Raw genomic sequence first — 16,401 nt, forward strand, 5'->3', positions numbered from 1 at the left:
AGCTACGCAGTGAGGACCAACCACTTGTAAAGTGTTTTGTGGTGGGAAAAGGGGGCAAAGGGAAATTTAGGGTAAAAGTGTTGAGAACGAATTGCACGTGATATGCCCACTATAAAGAGAGGGTTGGGGAAGGAGAAAGGGCACCAGTTTCTTTTCAAATTTAGGGGGAGGGTGGTAAATGGAGAGGGTGGGTGGTATGATGTCAGGACTGTTTCATTTTAATATTTTGTGTGAGATCGAAATGCTGAGGATCGTGTGCGTGGAAGAGTGACAGGACTACAGCTATTCTTCTTTTATGAGGGTAAAGATGTGCTTAATGTCTAGGGGCTGATAGGTTGGTGGCAGGACACCGGGTAGAACAAAGAGTGGGAAGAAGAAGCAGGTTAGGCAATGGCGTGCATCCCTACAGACTCTACCCTTGCATAAAAGTTACCAAAAACATGAGACTATTTGGGTGGCCCATACATAACATAGAATTGTAGATGGGTACGAGTGCATAACTGGATGATTTTCTCCTCATAGACAACTCGAGCATAATTCTGTCTATTTCATATCACTCAGAGCCCCTCAATAAAAAGCATATCATACTTACTGTTACCCATCAACACATCTATATCTTATGTATGTCTGTCATTGAGAGCTAACATCATGCATAGCAAGTTTCCAAATGCAGATATTTACTGCTAAGATAAAATAGCAGTGGGGCACAAAAGTTGTTTCAGAAAGCTAAATCAAATTCTAATCAAAATAGATCAGGTTATTTCAGCATATATTTAGTTATAAAACATTACCACCCTATTACGATTGCGGACATAATTTTCTTAAGGTAAAATGCAGAACTTTAACAAATCTTTTAAAAACAAACACGTACCAGTGGTAGAAATGTTGATGTCTTACCATAAATAATATACTTGAGGGTAAACTTTTTTTCGTATTGTTTTACAGCAGTTGAATAATGCAAGGTACAAGTGTATGTTCCACTCATTTCTTCTTTGAAGTGTCTGACAATAAGTGTTCCCGTGGGTGTAATCACAACATTGCTGCTGTCTAAGAAAAGAAGAAAAAAAGATCATGAGCTGGATCTTGTATGCAACTCCATAGAAGTGATCCTCCAAATCGAACTTTTGTTCATTGTATTTTTAGGTCTAGCCTAGAGACAGCTTTAGCTGTACCGCCACGTCCATGTAATTACAAAATCATACATACATTATAAATGCATAATTATATTCATAGACGTTTGTGGAAACTTTTTCAGGAGTCCCAGAGAAACCAAGGTTTACTGGGCTGAGATTTTTTCAATCCAAGTCATTCACCACTTGTTTCTTGAGGATTAACCCTACTATGCAATCCAAAATGAGAACGAAGTACACACCTTTAACACATGATAATCATAGTAGTGAAGTTTAGCGGTCAAAGGCTTACTCAAGGAAGTGGTGTGAGGTTCGAGACTCAGTCCTGAATAAATTAACAGGTATCAATAACGTAGCCAATAGTAAGTCTTGTGAAAAGAAGCACTTTACTTAGAATTCATACACAGCATAATATGGTACATAAATGGCTTAGACACAAGAAATGAAAGGCAGACAGTATAATTAATTTTTAGTATATACGGTCTAAACTACCCGTGTGGGACAGCCAAGTATGATACTTTGTATACCATTTCCCCTTATCCTTCAGGTCTCTCCCACAGTAGTTCATATGGGTTCTGGTGTCCAGTGGGTAATCAGCTAAAACAGGAACCTGGTAAGGTTATTTCCCCTATACTAAAAGGCAAAGTGCTGGCTTGCCCTTCTACTACTCGCTCTCTCCTGGAGAGCACATACAGCCTTATTCATCAACGTGCCGTTTTGCGAGCCCCTAATAGCGATTCATAGCGAATCGCTATTAAGGACTCGCAAAACGGTATTCATGATGTATAGCGAGAAAAAAAGCGAATCGCATGTGGGCGCAAATACCGTTTCCGATCATCGTAAATCGCATGAAAATTGCTATTTCCGGCAACATCCGTGTCGGAATAGCGATATCGCTAATAGCGAGATCGTCAATAGCGGGACCGCAAAAAGCGCGAGATCGGGAAAACGGGAAGTCGCATTTCGAGCACAGTGATGACATCACAACCAGGAAGCAGCCAGTTCCCACCCCCATTCACCACAGTGAGGCAGACCTCGAGGCAGCAACAGAGACAGCTCCTGCAAGGACACCAGCTAAGTTGGACTACCACCTCCAATACCACTGCAGCAATGGCTGAGGAGGCAGTACCTGGGCCCAGCAACCCCGGGCGCAAGAGGAAACTCAAGTTCTCGGAACAAGAGTTGGAGCACCTAATTGAAGGGGTGGTGGAGAACCACTCCAAACTTTTCGGGAAAGACTCAAGGAGGGTGCCCGAGCAGGAGAGGCGCAGGATCTGGCTCAGGATATCGGCCGCAGTGAACTCTGTGGGTGTGGCCGACAGGTCACTGGATGACCTGAAGAAAAGGTGGTACGACCTCCGAGGTCGTGCCAAGGAGAGGGTCGCCGAGAGGCTGGGAGAGTCCCTGGGCACTGGAGGGGGAGGACCTACAGTCCCTCCAAACACCCCCCTGGAGGATCGCGTTGAAGACACGCTGGAGGAAGAGGCATGTATTGGAGTCACCCGAATGGACTCATCCCGCCCCACCCAAGAGAGCCAAGGTAAGTGGCATGCAACTGCGACCCTGTCCCCTATGAATGGCCATGACCCTATAGCCTCCCATAATGTTCCAAAGTCATGCCATCGGTGCACATCAGTTAATGCCCTAAAGCATTGTGGGACATGTAGTGTGGCCACAATGTACAAGTACCCCAATGCAGCCAGACAGGTCCAAAAGTAAGCAATTCTATAGGCAGTCAGGGAATGTCACCCAGCATGCATGTAGCAACTGCACGTGTGACAGATACATGCAACTAATGTACGTCCACTTCCCCTCACAAGTGGCGCTGACAGCAGCGACAGCGAGAGGCTGCACATAGATGAGGATGCACAGGATTACGAGGAGGTGCCCTTATACACACAGCCTCCTGCGTCTGCCGCAGCAACTACACCTGCAGCCCGGCCCACTACCACTGTGCCTCCAGCCTCTGCTGCAGCACTAACACCTGCATCCCGGCACACTGCCACTGTGCCTCCAGCCTCTGCTGCAGCACCAACACCTGCATCCTGGCACACTGCCACTGTGCCTCCAGCCTCTGCTGCAGCACCAACACCTGCATCCCGGCACACTGCCACTGTGCCTCCAGCCTCTGCTGCAGCACCAACACCTGCATCCCGGCACACTGCCACTGTGCCTCCAGCCTCTGCTGCAGCACCAACACCTGCATCCCGGCACACTACCACTGTGCCTCCAGCCTCTGCTGCAGCACCAACACCTGCATCCCGGCACACTACCACTGTGCCTCCAGCCTCTGCAGCACCAGCAATGCCTAGCTTGCTTCCACCAGCAGCTGGCGCATCAACATCAGGTCCAGCGACAGCGGCGACACAGCGGCAACCCACTGTGGCAGGCCAGCAGAGCAGGTGTGGCAGGGCTCGGCTGCAGACCAATGCTCCCAGCACCAGGAGTGGGAATGGACAGCGGCTGCCGAGCATGAGTGTCGAATGTCGCATGCTCCGGATTCACCAGCTGCAGGCACGCCGGCAAGGGGCCATACAGCTGCAGCTGCATAACATTGGCCGCAATGTGGCAGGTGTGGGGGACCGGATGGACCGCATGACGGCAGCCATGGCAGGTGTGGGGGAGGGGATGACCCGCATGACTGCAGCCATGGAGGCCAACACAGCTGCAATGATTAGACAGCGCAACACGGACCGCCGCCGCCACCGTCAGCTACTGACCCGGCTGACGGCTTACACCCGGTCAAACTATGTAATTGGCAATGCCACCTCGCAGCTTTCGCGCCGGTGCCTGGCGCAGCAGCAGCAGCTCATTCAATGCTGCGAGGATGTTGCCAGGGTACTTGAGGGCCTGACCACTGCCGTGATGGCACTTCACCCTGCTGTACCTGCCACTGTCGGATGTGACGATGCCAGTGAGGGGACATCAAGTGTGAGCAGCCACTCTGCCTCACACGTAGGGGCGCTGAGACGCAGCACCAGGCCCAATGCAGGGACACGTGCGGTGGATGAGGAGGAGCCGGAGAGGCGCTTGGGTGCTTCGCGCCGGAGGCGCACCTGACTGAATAGTACTTGTACAGGCACAGGCTGAACATAAGCCTGCCCTGTGTATAGGACGCAGCAGTATGCTGAAATACTGTTTGCAATGAAAGGATGTCAACTGGAAACATTATTGTGATTCAAACAATAAGATTTAATTTGGCATCACACATTGGTGTAGTGTCATTATTAACTTTTGCATGCAATTGTGATTTGTTGGGTGAGGGGAGAGGGTTCACTAGAAACAGTTCATTGTGATGTGGTTGCGGCGTCTGTGGCCTTCAGCTGGGTTCTCCCCGCGTGCATGACGCTCATGTGCAGGTGGCCGGTCGTCCCCTTCCGACTCACTGCCAGAGATGTCAACAGGTATCCTGCGCTTGGTAGCAATGTTATGGAGTATTACGCAGACAGCCACAATGCGGCAGCACAATTCAGGACTGTAGTACATGGCCCCACCTGTCTTGTGCAGTATGCGGAACCGGCTCTTCAGTAGTCCAAAAGTCCGTTCAATACAATTCCTTGTCCGTATGTGTGCAACATTGTAACGCCGTTGCTGTGGTGTAGCAGGGTTGAGGTATGGGGTGAGGAGGTATTCACGGAGGGCGTAGCCACTGTCACCTGAATGAGAGGAGCAGAGGGTGAGTGCCTGTGCTGCGCAGCTACTTCATTGCAATGTGACATTGTTGACAAAGTGTACTTACCAAGTAGGTGTCCTTCCCCAAAGTCTCCCCTGGCCAGTCGTGTGTGGAGGCCGCTGTGCCGGAATATGAATGAGTCATGGGTACTCCCTGGGGACTGGGCCACTATGTCTGTGATATATGTCTTAGCATTGCAGACCATCTGTATGTTAAGGGAGTGGTAGGACTTGCGATTGCGGTACATGTACTCCGTTGCAGCTGGTGGGCAGATGGCGATGTGGGTACAGTCTATGCATCCTATCACATGTGGGAAATGGCCCACATTGTAGAATTGTAGCTTGGTCAAGTCCAGATCCTGTTGGCTGGTGGGAAATTTGATGTGTCGGTGTAGCTGGGTCAGCATTGCGTCAACGAAACTCCTGAGGCAGCGTGACATGGTGGGCTGGGATATCCTCCCAGCAACCGCTACTATCCCCTGGAAGCTCCCGGAGGCCAGGAGGTGCAGGCTACACAATACCTGAACATGTGTAGGCACGGCATTGGTCCGCCTTGTTGGGTGCTGCATCAGGGGGTCAAGGTCCTGTATTAGCTGGATTATCATTTCCCCATTCAGGCGGTACTTTGCATATATCTGCTCTCTGGTTTGGCCCAGCAGGGTGACCCGCTGGCGGAATATCCTGTCCTGGATTCTGCGTCTCCTCCGTGCTGCTCGCTGTAGCCTTCGCCGCCTGACCACCATGTACATTCCTGGCATTGTGAGACTCCAACTGCTGCTGCTGAATCTCCTTATGTGTGTTTGGTCAGGCCTGCACCTGTTCCTGATTGGCCAACGGTTTTTCAAAAAAAAAATTCCAATGGCTTTTATGGTTACCACCTGCTTTGGGTTGTCCTTAATTTGCGCCTCGCAAACAGCGATTTTGTTTTTTTTCGCTATTTGAGAATTTTCATGAATACCGATTGCGCTTGTATAGCGAATTCGCAATTTTTTTCTCAGAATCCGTGGTTTGTCGCACTCCTGCCGGGAATCTGAGAATCTATTAGCGAATTCGCTATTTTTTGATTGCGCTTTCGCTATTTTCTTGGTGAATGCCGATTAGGGAAATTGCGCCCGCAATAGCATTTTCGCAGCTATTGCGGGCGCAAATTTGCTTCATGAATCAGGCCGTTAGTGCATTGCCCGACAGTTCAAACCACGGGCGGTGTCTATGTGAGTCAAGTGTCCCAGCAGTACTTTAATGCTCACAGGGTGTGCGTCAGGCTGCCCAGAAGCCTACCAAGCAGGGTTTTCACCCTAGCCGGAATGGTTAGTGAGTGGCAGACATTCACAGCACAGCTGTGGGTGAGCTGAAACAGTGCTGGTACTAATCACATAGGCTGTCTGAAGGCTGCGGTATTCCAGACTTGGCAAATCTTGCAGCTTGATCTTCCTCGGGTCCAGACATAAACCCAATATCTGGAGCTTCCTTCCCAGTGAATACTTATCTTTTGGTGACGGCCTGTGTGTTTTTGCTGCTCTCCACTGGCCACTTAGCTTTCCTCAAGTATGGATTGCAAATGGTGATACAACTTCTTCTGGTTCCTTGCTGCTCATGGCACTTGGTTGTTGCAGAAACTCTCGGACAGGCTTAAGTTCTCCAGAGCAGATTGAGGAAGAGAATCCAACTTATTTCAAGGCCTAGAGGTACTTGATTTTATAAGGACTCTTGTACACACTCCACCTCTCAGATGTCCTCTGTCCACAGAGTTGCAGCATTCGGTCACACTGTGAAGCACCTCTGGATCACCAGGGACTGGCCCTGGGAGAGTGTAGATCTGTCATGATGTACAGGGAATGTCTTTGAACTTCTCACGCATCAGCTCCCACATGGCCTCCTTTCTTCTAAGCATCAGTTCCCTTGTGCAAAGCTACCTTCGAAGCTACTCCTAAGCAGGTGGTGCTGACTAACTCTCTCCCTTCAAACAGATTTCAGGTAGCCTAATATCGCAGGCCAAACCAGTCTCAAATGTTCTGCTCCCATACTTAGTACTGGGAGTTAGCAGAATGTTCTCCAACTCTGGAGCGTAAACAGTATCTCATCGTCACTGGTGTCGAGACCCTGGGTTCCAGCATAGAAATCTTGGCACACTGCGTAGCTGGGTTATGTTTCCAAACCATGGTCCCATAGTTGAATTAGCTAAGAAGTGTTCTAAAGAACACAATAGCTAATCATTTCTACCCTACACCATTACTAAACATGTTTGATTTTGAAAGATTGGAAGCATCTTTCCAAATCGGGGATGATCAATATTAACTTGCTCCTAGGTAGTAGCAGCAGTTTGAGGGCTATAATCAGGTTATTTCCATGAAAAATAAACATGGTGGTTCAATTTTAATATCTCAAGTGTCGTGGTTGACGTCCAACCTATCCCACCTTCAAGTGGGATAGAAAGACATACAGCAGTATCACAAGCAGGATAATTTTTAAGTTGGTAGTCCTTTTTAATCATTACAAAGACAGACTCTGCCATCTACCCATATGACTTTCAAAGGTCATCCAAAAGGCTTTGTAAACAGAGGAAGCGGGTTTAAAGGAATGAGGGGTGAGAAAATTGTTGACGACAGGAAACAAATAATGAGGATGATTGGCAAAAGAAGAATATGTAACAAGGTGAAGTGAAGAATCATTAATATGGAGAGAGTGTCACAGTCAGATGGGTCGACCTTACTTCGAAAGTATTCAGACGTATGTAGGATTAAATCAATAAAAGTGTAGGTGTAAACCATTGATGAGAAGAGCTGATGAGCAAAACAGTTTTGACATGGAATCAGATTAAAGGCTAATGGCCTGTCTAATATTAGAAAAAAGGAATCATTGGTTATGTTAAGGGAAAGAAATTAGCAAAGGAGGGTGGATCTGCAAGAAGAAAGTCTCTGTGAATGAAAGATACCGAGGACAGGTTTCTTTCCAGTTGTAAAGCTCTTTCTGACTGATATTCTAGCTAACAGCAGACTCCTCACCTTAGAATATTTCCAAACAGATACTGGATTTGTAAAATGTTCACAGCAATGCTCCAGTACACCACTAGGTGGCACTGCACAGCTTCGTGTAGGCTCTACACTACCCCTGAAGTCGAGACCTGGAGCCGCTTATTTAGCTCCACTCCTATTCCAATGAGGAATCTGCCGTTGAACTTAATATTTACTAGAGAGTGCATTACCAAAGGTAAGTAACATGATCTTCTAATGGACAGTTCTAACAGAAGATTTCTCACCTTAGTATAGATATCAAAGCAGAACCCCCCCCCCCCCCCGAGGAGGAGAGTCTGTGGAGTGGACTTAAGCCAAAAAGTGTTGCATAACTGAGCTGGCAATTTAACTTTCCCATCGAACTCGGCTGTCAAGACAGTGATGCCTCCTTCACATAAGCACTTAACCCTCATGTTGTGCCAGATATCAAAACAAGAAGAAGAGATAACACTTCCCCTAGGCAAACTCAATAAATAACTTATATTAATCATGTGCTAACTGTGCAAAAGAAAATATACAAAGCTAAACATTTATATAATTTAACAAGATGCTGAGACAGAATATCGAGTTGGAAATGTCGACTTACACAAATATTGAGTTGGGAAGATCGTGATTCAGAAATATTGACAGAAAGAATATTGTGGTGAAGAATATCGAATTTAAGGTAAGAAATATCATTTTTATAAATATAGAAGTCATTAATATTATTTGCAAAGATATAGAAGTTTAAAATATCTATTTTTTAATTAGTGTTATGTATTTTAGTTTATATTTTAAATGTATGTGATGTATATTTATGTTTTTTAATATATGTGTGACATTTTTTGTAGTTATGAATTTTATTTTAATTGAATTTTGCATTTTTTAGTTCTGAAGCGGATTGTGCATTTGTAGGGGAATATGGTGGGAAGTAATTTAATTATATTAAATGAATGATTATTTTGCATTTATTTAATTTAGATTTTATAGCGTTAATTGTGCAAAGTAATTTATTTGTTATTAGTTATTAATTGGTTAATATTAACTAATTAATTGATAATTAAATATGGTAATTGTGTAATTTCTTTTAGGTGCAGGGTGTGGGGTTAATAGGGGTAAAGGGTAGGAGGTAATTTATTTTTGATGAATTAATAATTAGTTGTTATTTATATTAATTAATTGATTGAAAATTAATTATGGAAATTGTGCAATTAATTGTAGGTGCGGGTTGTGGGGTTTATAGGAGTAAAGGATGGGAAGTAATATATGATTAATTAATATTTAGTAGTTCATTTACATTAACTAATTTATAAGGAATTAATTATGGTAATTGTGTGATTTACTTTAGGTGTGGGTTGTGGGGTTTATGGGGTAAAGGGTGGAAAGCAATTTATTTTTAATTCATTAATAATTCTTTCTTAATTGATATTATTTTCACTGATAGAAAACTATTTACAGAAATTGTGCAATTAATTTTAGGTGCGGGTTGTGGGGTTTATAGGGGTAAAGGGTGGGAAGTAATTTGTTTAATTAATTAATAATTTGTTGTTATTTATATTAACTAATTAATTGATAGTTAATTATGGTAATTGTATGATTTTGTTTAGGTGTGGGTTGTGGGGTTTATGGGGTAAAGGGTGGGAAGTAATTTGTGTTTAATTAAATAATATTTAGTAGTGAATTAATATTAATTAATTGAAAATTAAATATGGAATTTGTGTAATGAATTTTAGGTATGGTAGTGGGGTTTATAGGGGTAAACGGTGGGAAGTAATTTGTGTTTAAATTAATTAAAAAGGAGTTGATAATTAAAATTAATGAATGAATTTATATTTAATTAATGTATTTGTTTATTTTGTTATTTGTGGGTTTTATTGTTATAGGGGTACAGTGTGGGGTGTAAATTAATTTTAATTACTTATATCATTTGTTGCTAACTATTAGTTTTATAATTGAAAATACGTTTTAATTGTGTAAATTAATTTATTTACAGTTTAATTATAGTTGTGGGGATTATAGGGGTTAAGTGTGGGAGGTTAAATCACTTTTATAAGTTTTAATTTGTTTTTTAATGAATAATATTTCTTTAATTGGTATTTAATTCTGCTAGTTGAGGAAGTACATTTTGTTTTAATTTAGATGTGGGTTGTGTATTGTGTGGTGGTATAGGGTAGGAAATAATAAAAGTTAATTAATGTCATAATTAATGTTTTTGTTCTAATCTTTTTTTAATGAAAAATATGTATTTGGATATTATTCATATTTAATTGGATATAATACTTGTAGGTATTTGTTATATGTATTTAATATTATCAATTTCTTTATTTAATATCGCATGCATTTGTATTTTTAATATATTTATATATTTTTTAATTTATTTTGTTTTTTAAATATTTTATAGTTGTTAAAATATTGTTTATTTTACATTTAAACTGACTGGAGTGAAAATATTAATTGTTACGCCTCTGCAATCTCACACTTTCCCTACTGTTGCACTCACTGGAGTGGAAATAGTAATTTTTAGCCCTCCAGTATCCAACACTTTCCCTACTTTTCCAATTATTGGAGTGGGACTAGTAAATTTTATCCCGCCACTATCCAACACTTTCTCTACTGTTGCACTCACTGTAGTGAAAATAGTCATTTTTACCCGTCCGCTATCCAACTCTTTCCCTAATGTTGCACTCACTGAAGCGGAAATAGTAATTTTACCCTCCCCCACTATCCAACACTTTCCCTACTGTTGCACTCACTGGAGTGGATATAGTAATTGTTACCTCTCCGCAATCTAACACTTTCCCTACTGTTACACTCACTACAGTAGGAATTGCCATTTCTACCCCTCCGCTATCCAACACTTTCTCTACTGTTGCACTCACTTGAGTGGGAATAGTAATTTTGACCCTTCCGCTGTCCAACACTTTCCCTACTGTTGCACTAACTGGAGTGGGAAATTTAAGTTTGAAGATTATTATATAGTTTAATGTTTTACTTTATACTAGAATGTTTTTTTTTATTAGATTTAGATTCTATGTTATTGGTACACACATATATATGTATTCAGCAAAGAAAGAAATGTGCCAGAGCCCGGATCCGGATATATCGGCTTTATTTAAATCAGCGCAGACAGCCTCCGGCACGATGCACCTGACGCGTTTCAGCAAATAGCTTTCATCAGAGGTTGAAGCATCGAAGCGTGCTATGTCCCAGATGTGATTCGTTCGTAAGAACCACATGACTGCTGACTGCCAAACTCAATATCCCATAATACCTCTTGGGCCGCTGTGGAGTTGCTGTATAATCATCTTGATGTTTCACCACACGCATGCCCCCTTTGCATGTACAGGTAAGTATGGCAGAGCAGAAACTGGTGCACACGGAGTCCATAATGCTGCCACACAAATGTCAATAAGCGCTGTGTCCGGAGCCTGCCAAGCAGAGAATCATCTCCCTCGGCTCCCTTTCCTATCGCATTCTGCAAAAATCGCCTGGAAATCCTTGAGGCTTGCAGCAGGACAGACGGGTCATGTCCCCCAATTAATAGTTCCAAGGGAGTGCTGTCATCGGAGACCCCCGACCCATGCAGGGCGGCTCTGACTGGGACGGGAGACAGCGCTTCCCGCCAACACACAATCAGAAAAAAAAGAAATGTGCCAGAGCCCGGATCCAGATATATCGGCTTTATTTAAATCAGCGCAGACAGCCTCAGGCACGATGCACCTGACGCGTTTCAGCAAATAGCTTTCAGCAGAGGTTGAAGCATCGAAGCGTGCTATGTCCCAGATGTGATTCGTTTGTAAGAACCACATGACTGCTGACTGCTAAACTTAATATCCCATAATACCTCTTGGGCCGCTGTGGAGTTGCTGTTTAATCATTGTGATGTTTCACCACACGCGTGCCCTCTTTGCATGTACAGGTAAGTATGGCAGAGCAGAAACTGGTGCACACGGAGTCCATAATGCTGCCACACAAATGTCAATAAGCGCTGTGTCCGGAGCCTGCCAAGCAGAGAATCATCTCCCTCGGCTATTTGCTGAAACGCGTCAGGTGCATCGTGCCTGAGGCTGTCTGCGCTGATTTAAATAAAGCCGATATATTTAACACCCACAATACAGGTTATGAGAGGGACTAAAGATTGCTCCTTGTTGACAGTGATCACAAGTGTATCAAAAGGTTAGCACATGGCTTCAGACCTACTCTTTATGCGTCTCTTGTCAGCCCCATCTCCTTGCTGAAATATGCCCAGATCCCTTCCTTGTGACCTCTCAATTAATCAAAGAGCATCCTTTGAAGTTGCTATCCCCTATCCAGTGTGTGTCCCATCCAGGTTACAGTAAAATATCAATACACACATCTGTCAGAGGGAATTCCTCTACCTCCTCTCAATATGTCACCATGCAGGCCTAGGTCTCCCAAAATGGAATTCAGGACCCTCCTTGTATTGTATCACTCGGCACAAATACACACAGTGGATCTATGTAGCTTACACACAATGCACAACATTGCATCCTTTCTGTATTGTACCACCCATAGTCATAAATACATCCAGCACACACATTTACCATGAATGCACTGCTCAGTACTACATTATCCCTGTATTGTATCATTCCTGGCACATATGCACCCAGTGCAGATCAGCCAATTGTGCTGTGCAGCACAACACACCAAACAGATATAGGTCAATGGTGGGTTACGCACACAGCAGCAAAAGTTTAACTGAGTGAGCCTACAGGACTCACTCCACTGAAACAGATTAGCAAGGATCTGCTCACTCCTACTGATCGCTACATGGTATGCTGCCACTACCGTGCTCATGCTGCTTAACTGCTGGTGAAGGCGGTAGCCTTCCACCACTATGAGGGTAGCTCTTTGGTTGCCCCTCCCGGTCCAACAACACTGCAAGCTATGAGACAGATCTATGTCATGGTGCACACCTATGATCTGTATTGGCCTGACAACAAAAATCAGCATTAGGGAACCAGACATCAGTACAGTTGGGTTACTCAGGCATGCAGATGGCTTTTCCGTCGCAAAAGCCAATTCGGGAGGAAATGTCGGATGCCCTCTCCCACTGTGTGGGCATGAGCCACTGAAGGCAAACAAACACAGTTTGTTGGGTGGTTTAGCAGGTGAGGAGTAGTTGGAAGGCTGATGCCCAGCTGGCCCGCATTCTGGCATGATCGCACAGTCGGCCACTGTGATGTAGCCGACTTAGCTGTCGGCTACATCACAGGTTGTGAAGGATGTCTTTCTCTATACACCAGACAAAACAAAAAAAACACAGTCACACTTTTTATAATTTTAAGAATTACACGTTACGCTTGTTATGCAATATACATGAAATTATGCAACTTCACATTATTATGCATCATCTGCTGTAAAATGTTACAGCGAATGCACGGGAACAGAACATGAGTAGCACGAGTAGCTGTTGGTTGTGATGCTTTTGTTAAATTCGCCCTAATGCCAAATGCTTATAAAATATAGCAAGAAATGACAGATTAGTATTTTGCATAATTATGCACGATTTCAAGTAATTTTGTTTACATTTCTGATAATTACTTAAAAGAATATTGTGTGAATTTGGCACACTCTTGTTACTCAACAGCTCTCTGGAGTAGCTTCTAAATTTCCAAACCTGGTAAGGGAATTGTTTTGCTGAGACCAACAGCCCTAAGGAATGCGCTGTAGCTCTGCCAGCTTTAAAGCATTCAAAAGCGGAGTCCGCCTTCTCACTGAATAGATGGCATACATCAAAGGGTATGTCCATCAGCAAAGCCTGTGCATTGCCAGCAATTCCTGTGGTCCTTATCCAGGCTCATCAATAAGGGACCACACTGGAACCAATCAACCTGCCAAGGAAATTGTGACATCCAAACCTGAGCGAATGACCTATTTGGTGACCTCTTGCCATCAGGTATCATCTGGGCCAACTAGGCCCTCAGATCTTCCAGCACCTTAGGCAGGATATCACTGTTCTATTTCCAAAGGGGCATAGGTATATGACGGACTACAACGCCAGACTGGCTGGAGAAAATACACATCTGCCAAAGGCATTAATCTTCTTAAATTCCCTATCCAGAGGAGAGGTGAGAATGAATTGGGATTCACTTTGGTGGTCGAGGACTAACCAATAAGACTCTTAAGGGAAAAGTGACTGTTGAGAAAATCCAGGCCATATGGCTCTTGTCTATGATGCTTTGTCTTCTGCCAGTCCAGAGCAATGTAAGCATATGCTTTCAACAAGGTCACCATCTGTAAGAGCATCATTAAAAGAAAGAAAGCACTCAGGTGTTGCTGGCCCAGACAGTAGGATTTCAGTAACAACATTTATTTTAGTCTCACTAGAGGGGAAGCTGAAACTCCAAAACCACTGGCCTCTAAACCACCATAGTGAATGAGGCACTCTATTCCTTTCATGGCCCATGTAGTGAGTCAAGCTCTGTCTCAAGAGAGGTGTAAGGCACACTAGTTTTCAGTAAGTCAAGATATAAGTCAACATCAGTATTGTGAGGGGGGAGCAAGCCATCTCCCTCACCAACAACATTCTGGGGGGCATGTTATGTTATGTTATTCAGTATTTATAAAGCGTGCAGCTACTCGACAGAGTGTCCCGGCGTTGAGCAGAACATGCGTGAGAACCGTTGCAGGGCAGGCTCCCTAGGAGGGATTATTTCTGGAATAACCATGTTTTCAGTTGTTTCCTGAAGAGCCATACATCAGTCGACTGTCTGAGTATAGTAGGCAGCTCATTCCAAAGATGGGCCACCTGTACTTGGAAGGAACGGCCGCCTCTGCGGGGGCGAGCAAATTTGGGCACCTTCATCAGATGTTGTTGTGACGATCTTAAATTTCTAGCAGGTGTGTAGAAGGACAACCGTTTCCTAATATAGTAGGCTCATGTGCCGTGAAGTGCTTTAAAGGCCAACACAAGGGCCTTAAAATGAGTTCTACTGCAAATAGGAAGCCAGTGTAAGTTCTTTAAATATGAAGAAATCCCTACTCTGGGACCCAACAAATGAATGGCTCTGGCTGCTACATTTTGGATGATCTGGAGTTTGTTGAGAAACCTATCCTGTAGGCCAAAATATAGGACATTTGCGTAGTCCAGTCTTGAAGTGATGAGGGCTTGGACCACAGTCCTTCTATGGGGGACCGATAGAAGGGGTTGAAATCTCTGGAGCATTTTCAGGATGCCATAGCAATTTCCTGGTACCGATTGGACTTGTGTTTTCATATCCAGAGAGTTATCCATCTTTACCCCTAGATTTATCACTACTCCTGCTGATGTCCGAGGGGGAGACATATCGATTGGCCACCATCGCCTCCATGCGTCATGGTTGAATGAGCCAAAGAGAATTACTTAGGATTTCTCAGGGTTGCATTGTAGCTGGTTAAGTCTGAACCGAGCAAAAACCTCACTTAAGCATTTTATAATCCTCTCTCCATCAAAACCTTCACCCTTTCTACAGGTGAACAACAGCTGAGTATCGTTAGCATATGCTATGATTGTTGCACCACAGGCTTCTGCCAAAGGTGCAAGGGGAGCCAGATACAAGTTGAACAACAATGGGCTTAAGATGGAGCCCTGAGGGACTCCGACTTTCATGGGAGGCATATGGGCCGCAAAAAGGGGAGTCCAAACCTCCTGGCTTCTCTCCTCCGAAAAGGAGGAGAACCATTCCAACACCCTGCCCCCTAGGCCGCACTCCCCTAACCTTTCAAGAAGTCGGTTGTGAGGCACGGTGTCAAAAGCAGCGGACAAACCCAATAAAATCAGAGCCGCTCTCCCACCTGTATCGAGAGTCTCTCTGATGGATTCAGAGATCTCAAGTAAAGTCGTCTCCGTACTGAAGTTTGTATGGAAGCCAGATTGACTCATATGAAGAAGGTTATTGGTTTCGGAGAACTCGGTGATCACAGAGTTCACATAGTTTTCTATAGTTTTGGCAAAAAAAGCAGGAGGGAGATGGGTCTGTAGTTGGATGTTATTGTGGGATCTGTAGTTGACTTTTTTAGCAAAGGAAGGATTTTGGCCCTCTTCCAGATGGAGGGAACCTGGCCACTGCTCAATGACAGATTCAAACCTGCATTGACCTCCGGCTTAATAATATCCGCCATAGACGCAAGTATTTGTGCAGGGCAAGGGTCAGAGGGGGATCCAGATTTAAGGTTTTTCATTATCTTCAGAGATTGCTCTAATGTAATGGGAGGGAACTGAAGAACAGAAGGTTTACTTGCCGCAATGGGGTTACGAGATAAAGAGAGAGATTTGACGGGCGACACATGGGAGGATGCAAAAGAAGTTTGAATGCCAGAGATTTTCTCATGGGAAAAAGAAGCCAACTTGTTTGTCCATTCTTCCAACACGTTGTGTTTAGTGACAGCTGCTTTAGGCGAAGTGAAATGTTTCACAATTTTAGAGATTTCCTTGCTCTTATTCCCGGTTGCCTAAAATGTTCTTTTCCTCCAAAATTCTGCTGTGATACATTTTTAGTGCCTTTTTGTATTGAGCTTTGCTGTCTTCGCTAAAATATTTCCTCCCTACTCTTTCCAAGTGTTTACAAGAACGCTTGCATTTCCGCAAAGTTTTATTAAGCCAAGGC

At 44.0% G+C, this 16,401-nt stretch overlaps 1 protein-coding gene across 1 annotated transcript in view; it reads right to left on the bottom strand.

Annotated features, from left to right (window-relative positions):
* ZPBP (zona pellucida binding protein) overlaps positions 1 to 16,401 on the bottom strand; it is a 787,854-nt gene that overhangs the window by 550,620 nt on the left and 220,833 nt on the right. The window contains exon 4 of the mRNA XM_078685833.1: positions 898 to 1,047. Within this exon, the coding sequence (XP_078541959.1) occupies positions 898 to 1,047 (150 nt within the window). The remainder of the gene's footprint in view (positions 1 to 897; positions 1,048 to 16,401) is intronic.

The sequence above is a fragment of the Lissotriton helveticus genome, chromosome 4_1 (genome assembly GCF_964261635.1).
Source record: "Lissotriton helveticus chromosome 4_1, aLisHel1.1, whole genome shotgun sequence".
Classification (NCBI taxonomy): domain Eukaryota; kingdom Metazoa; phylum Chordata; class Amphibia; order Caudata; family Salamandridae; genus Lissotriton; species Lissotriton helveticus.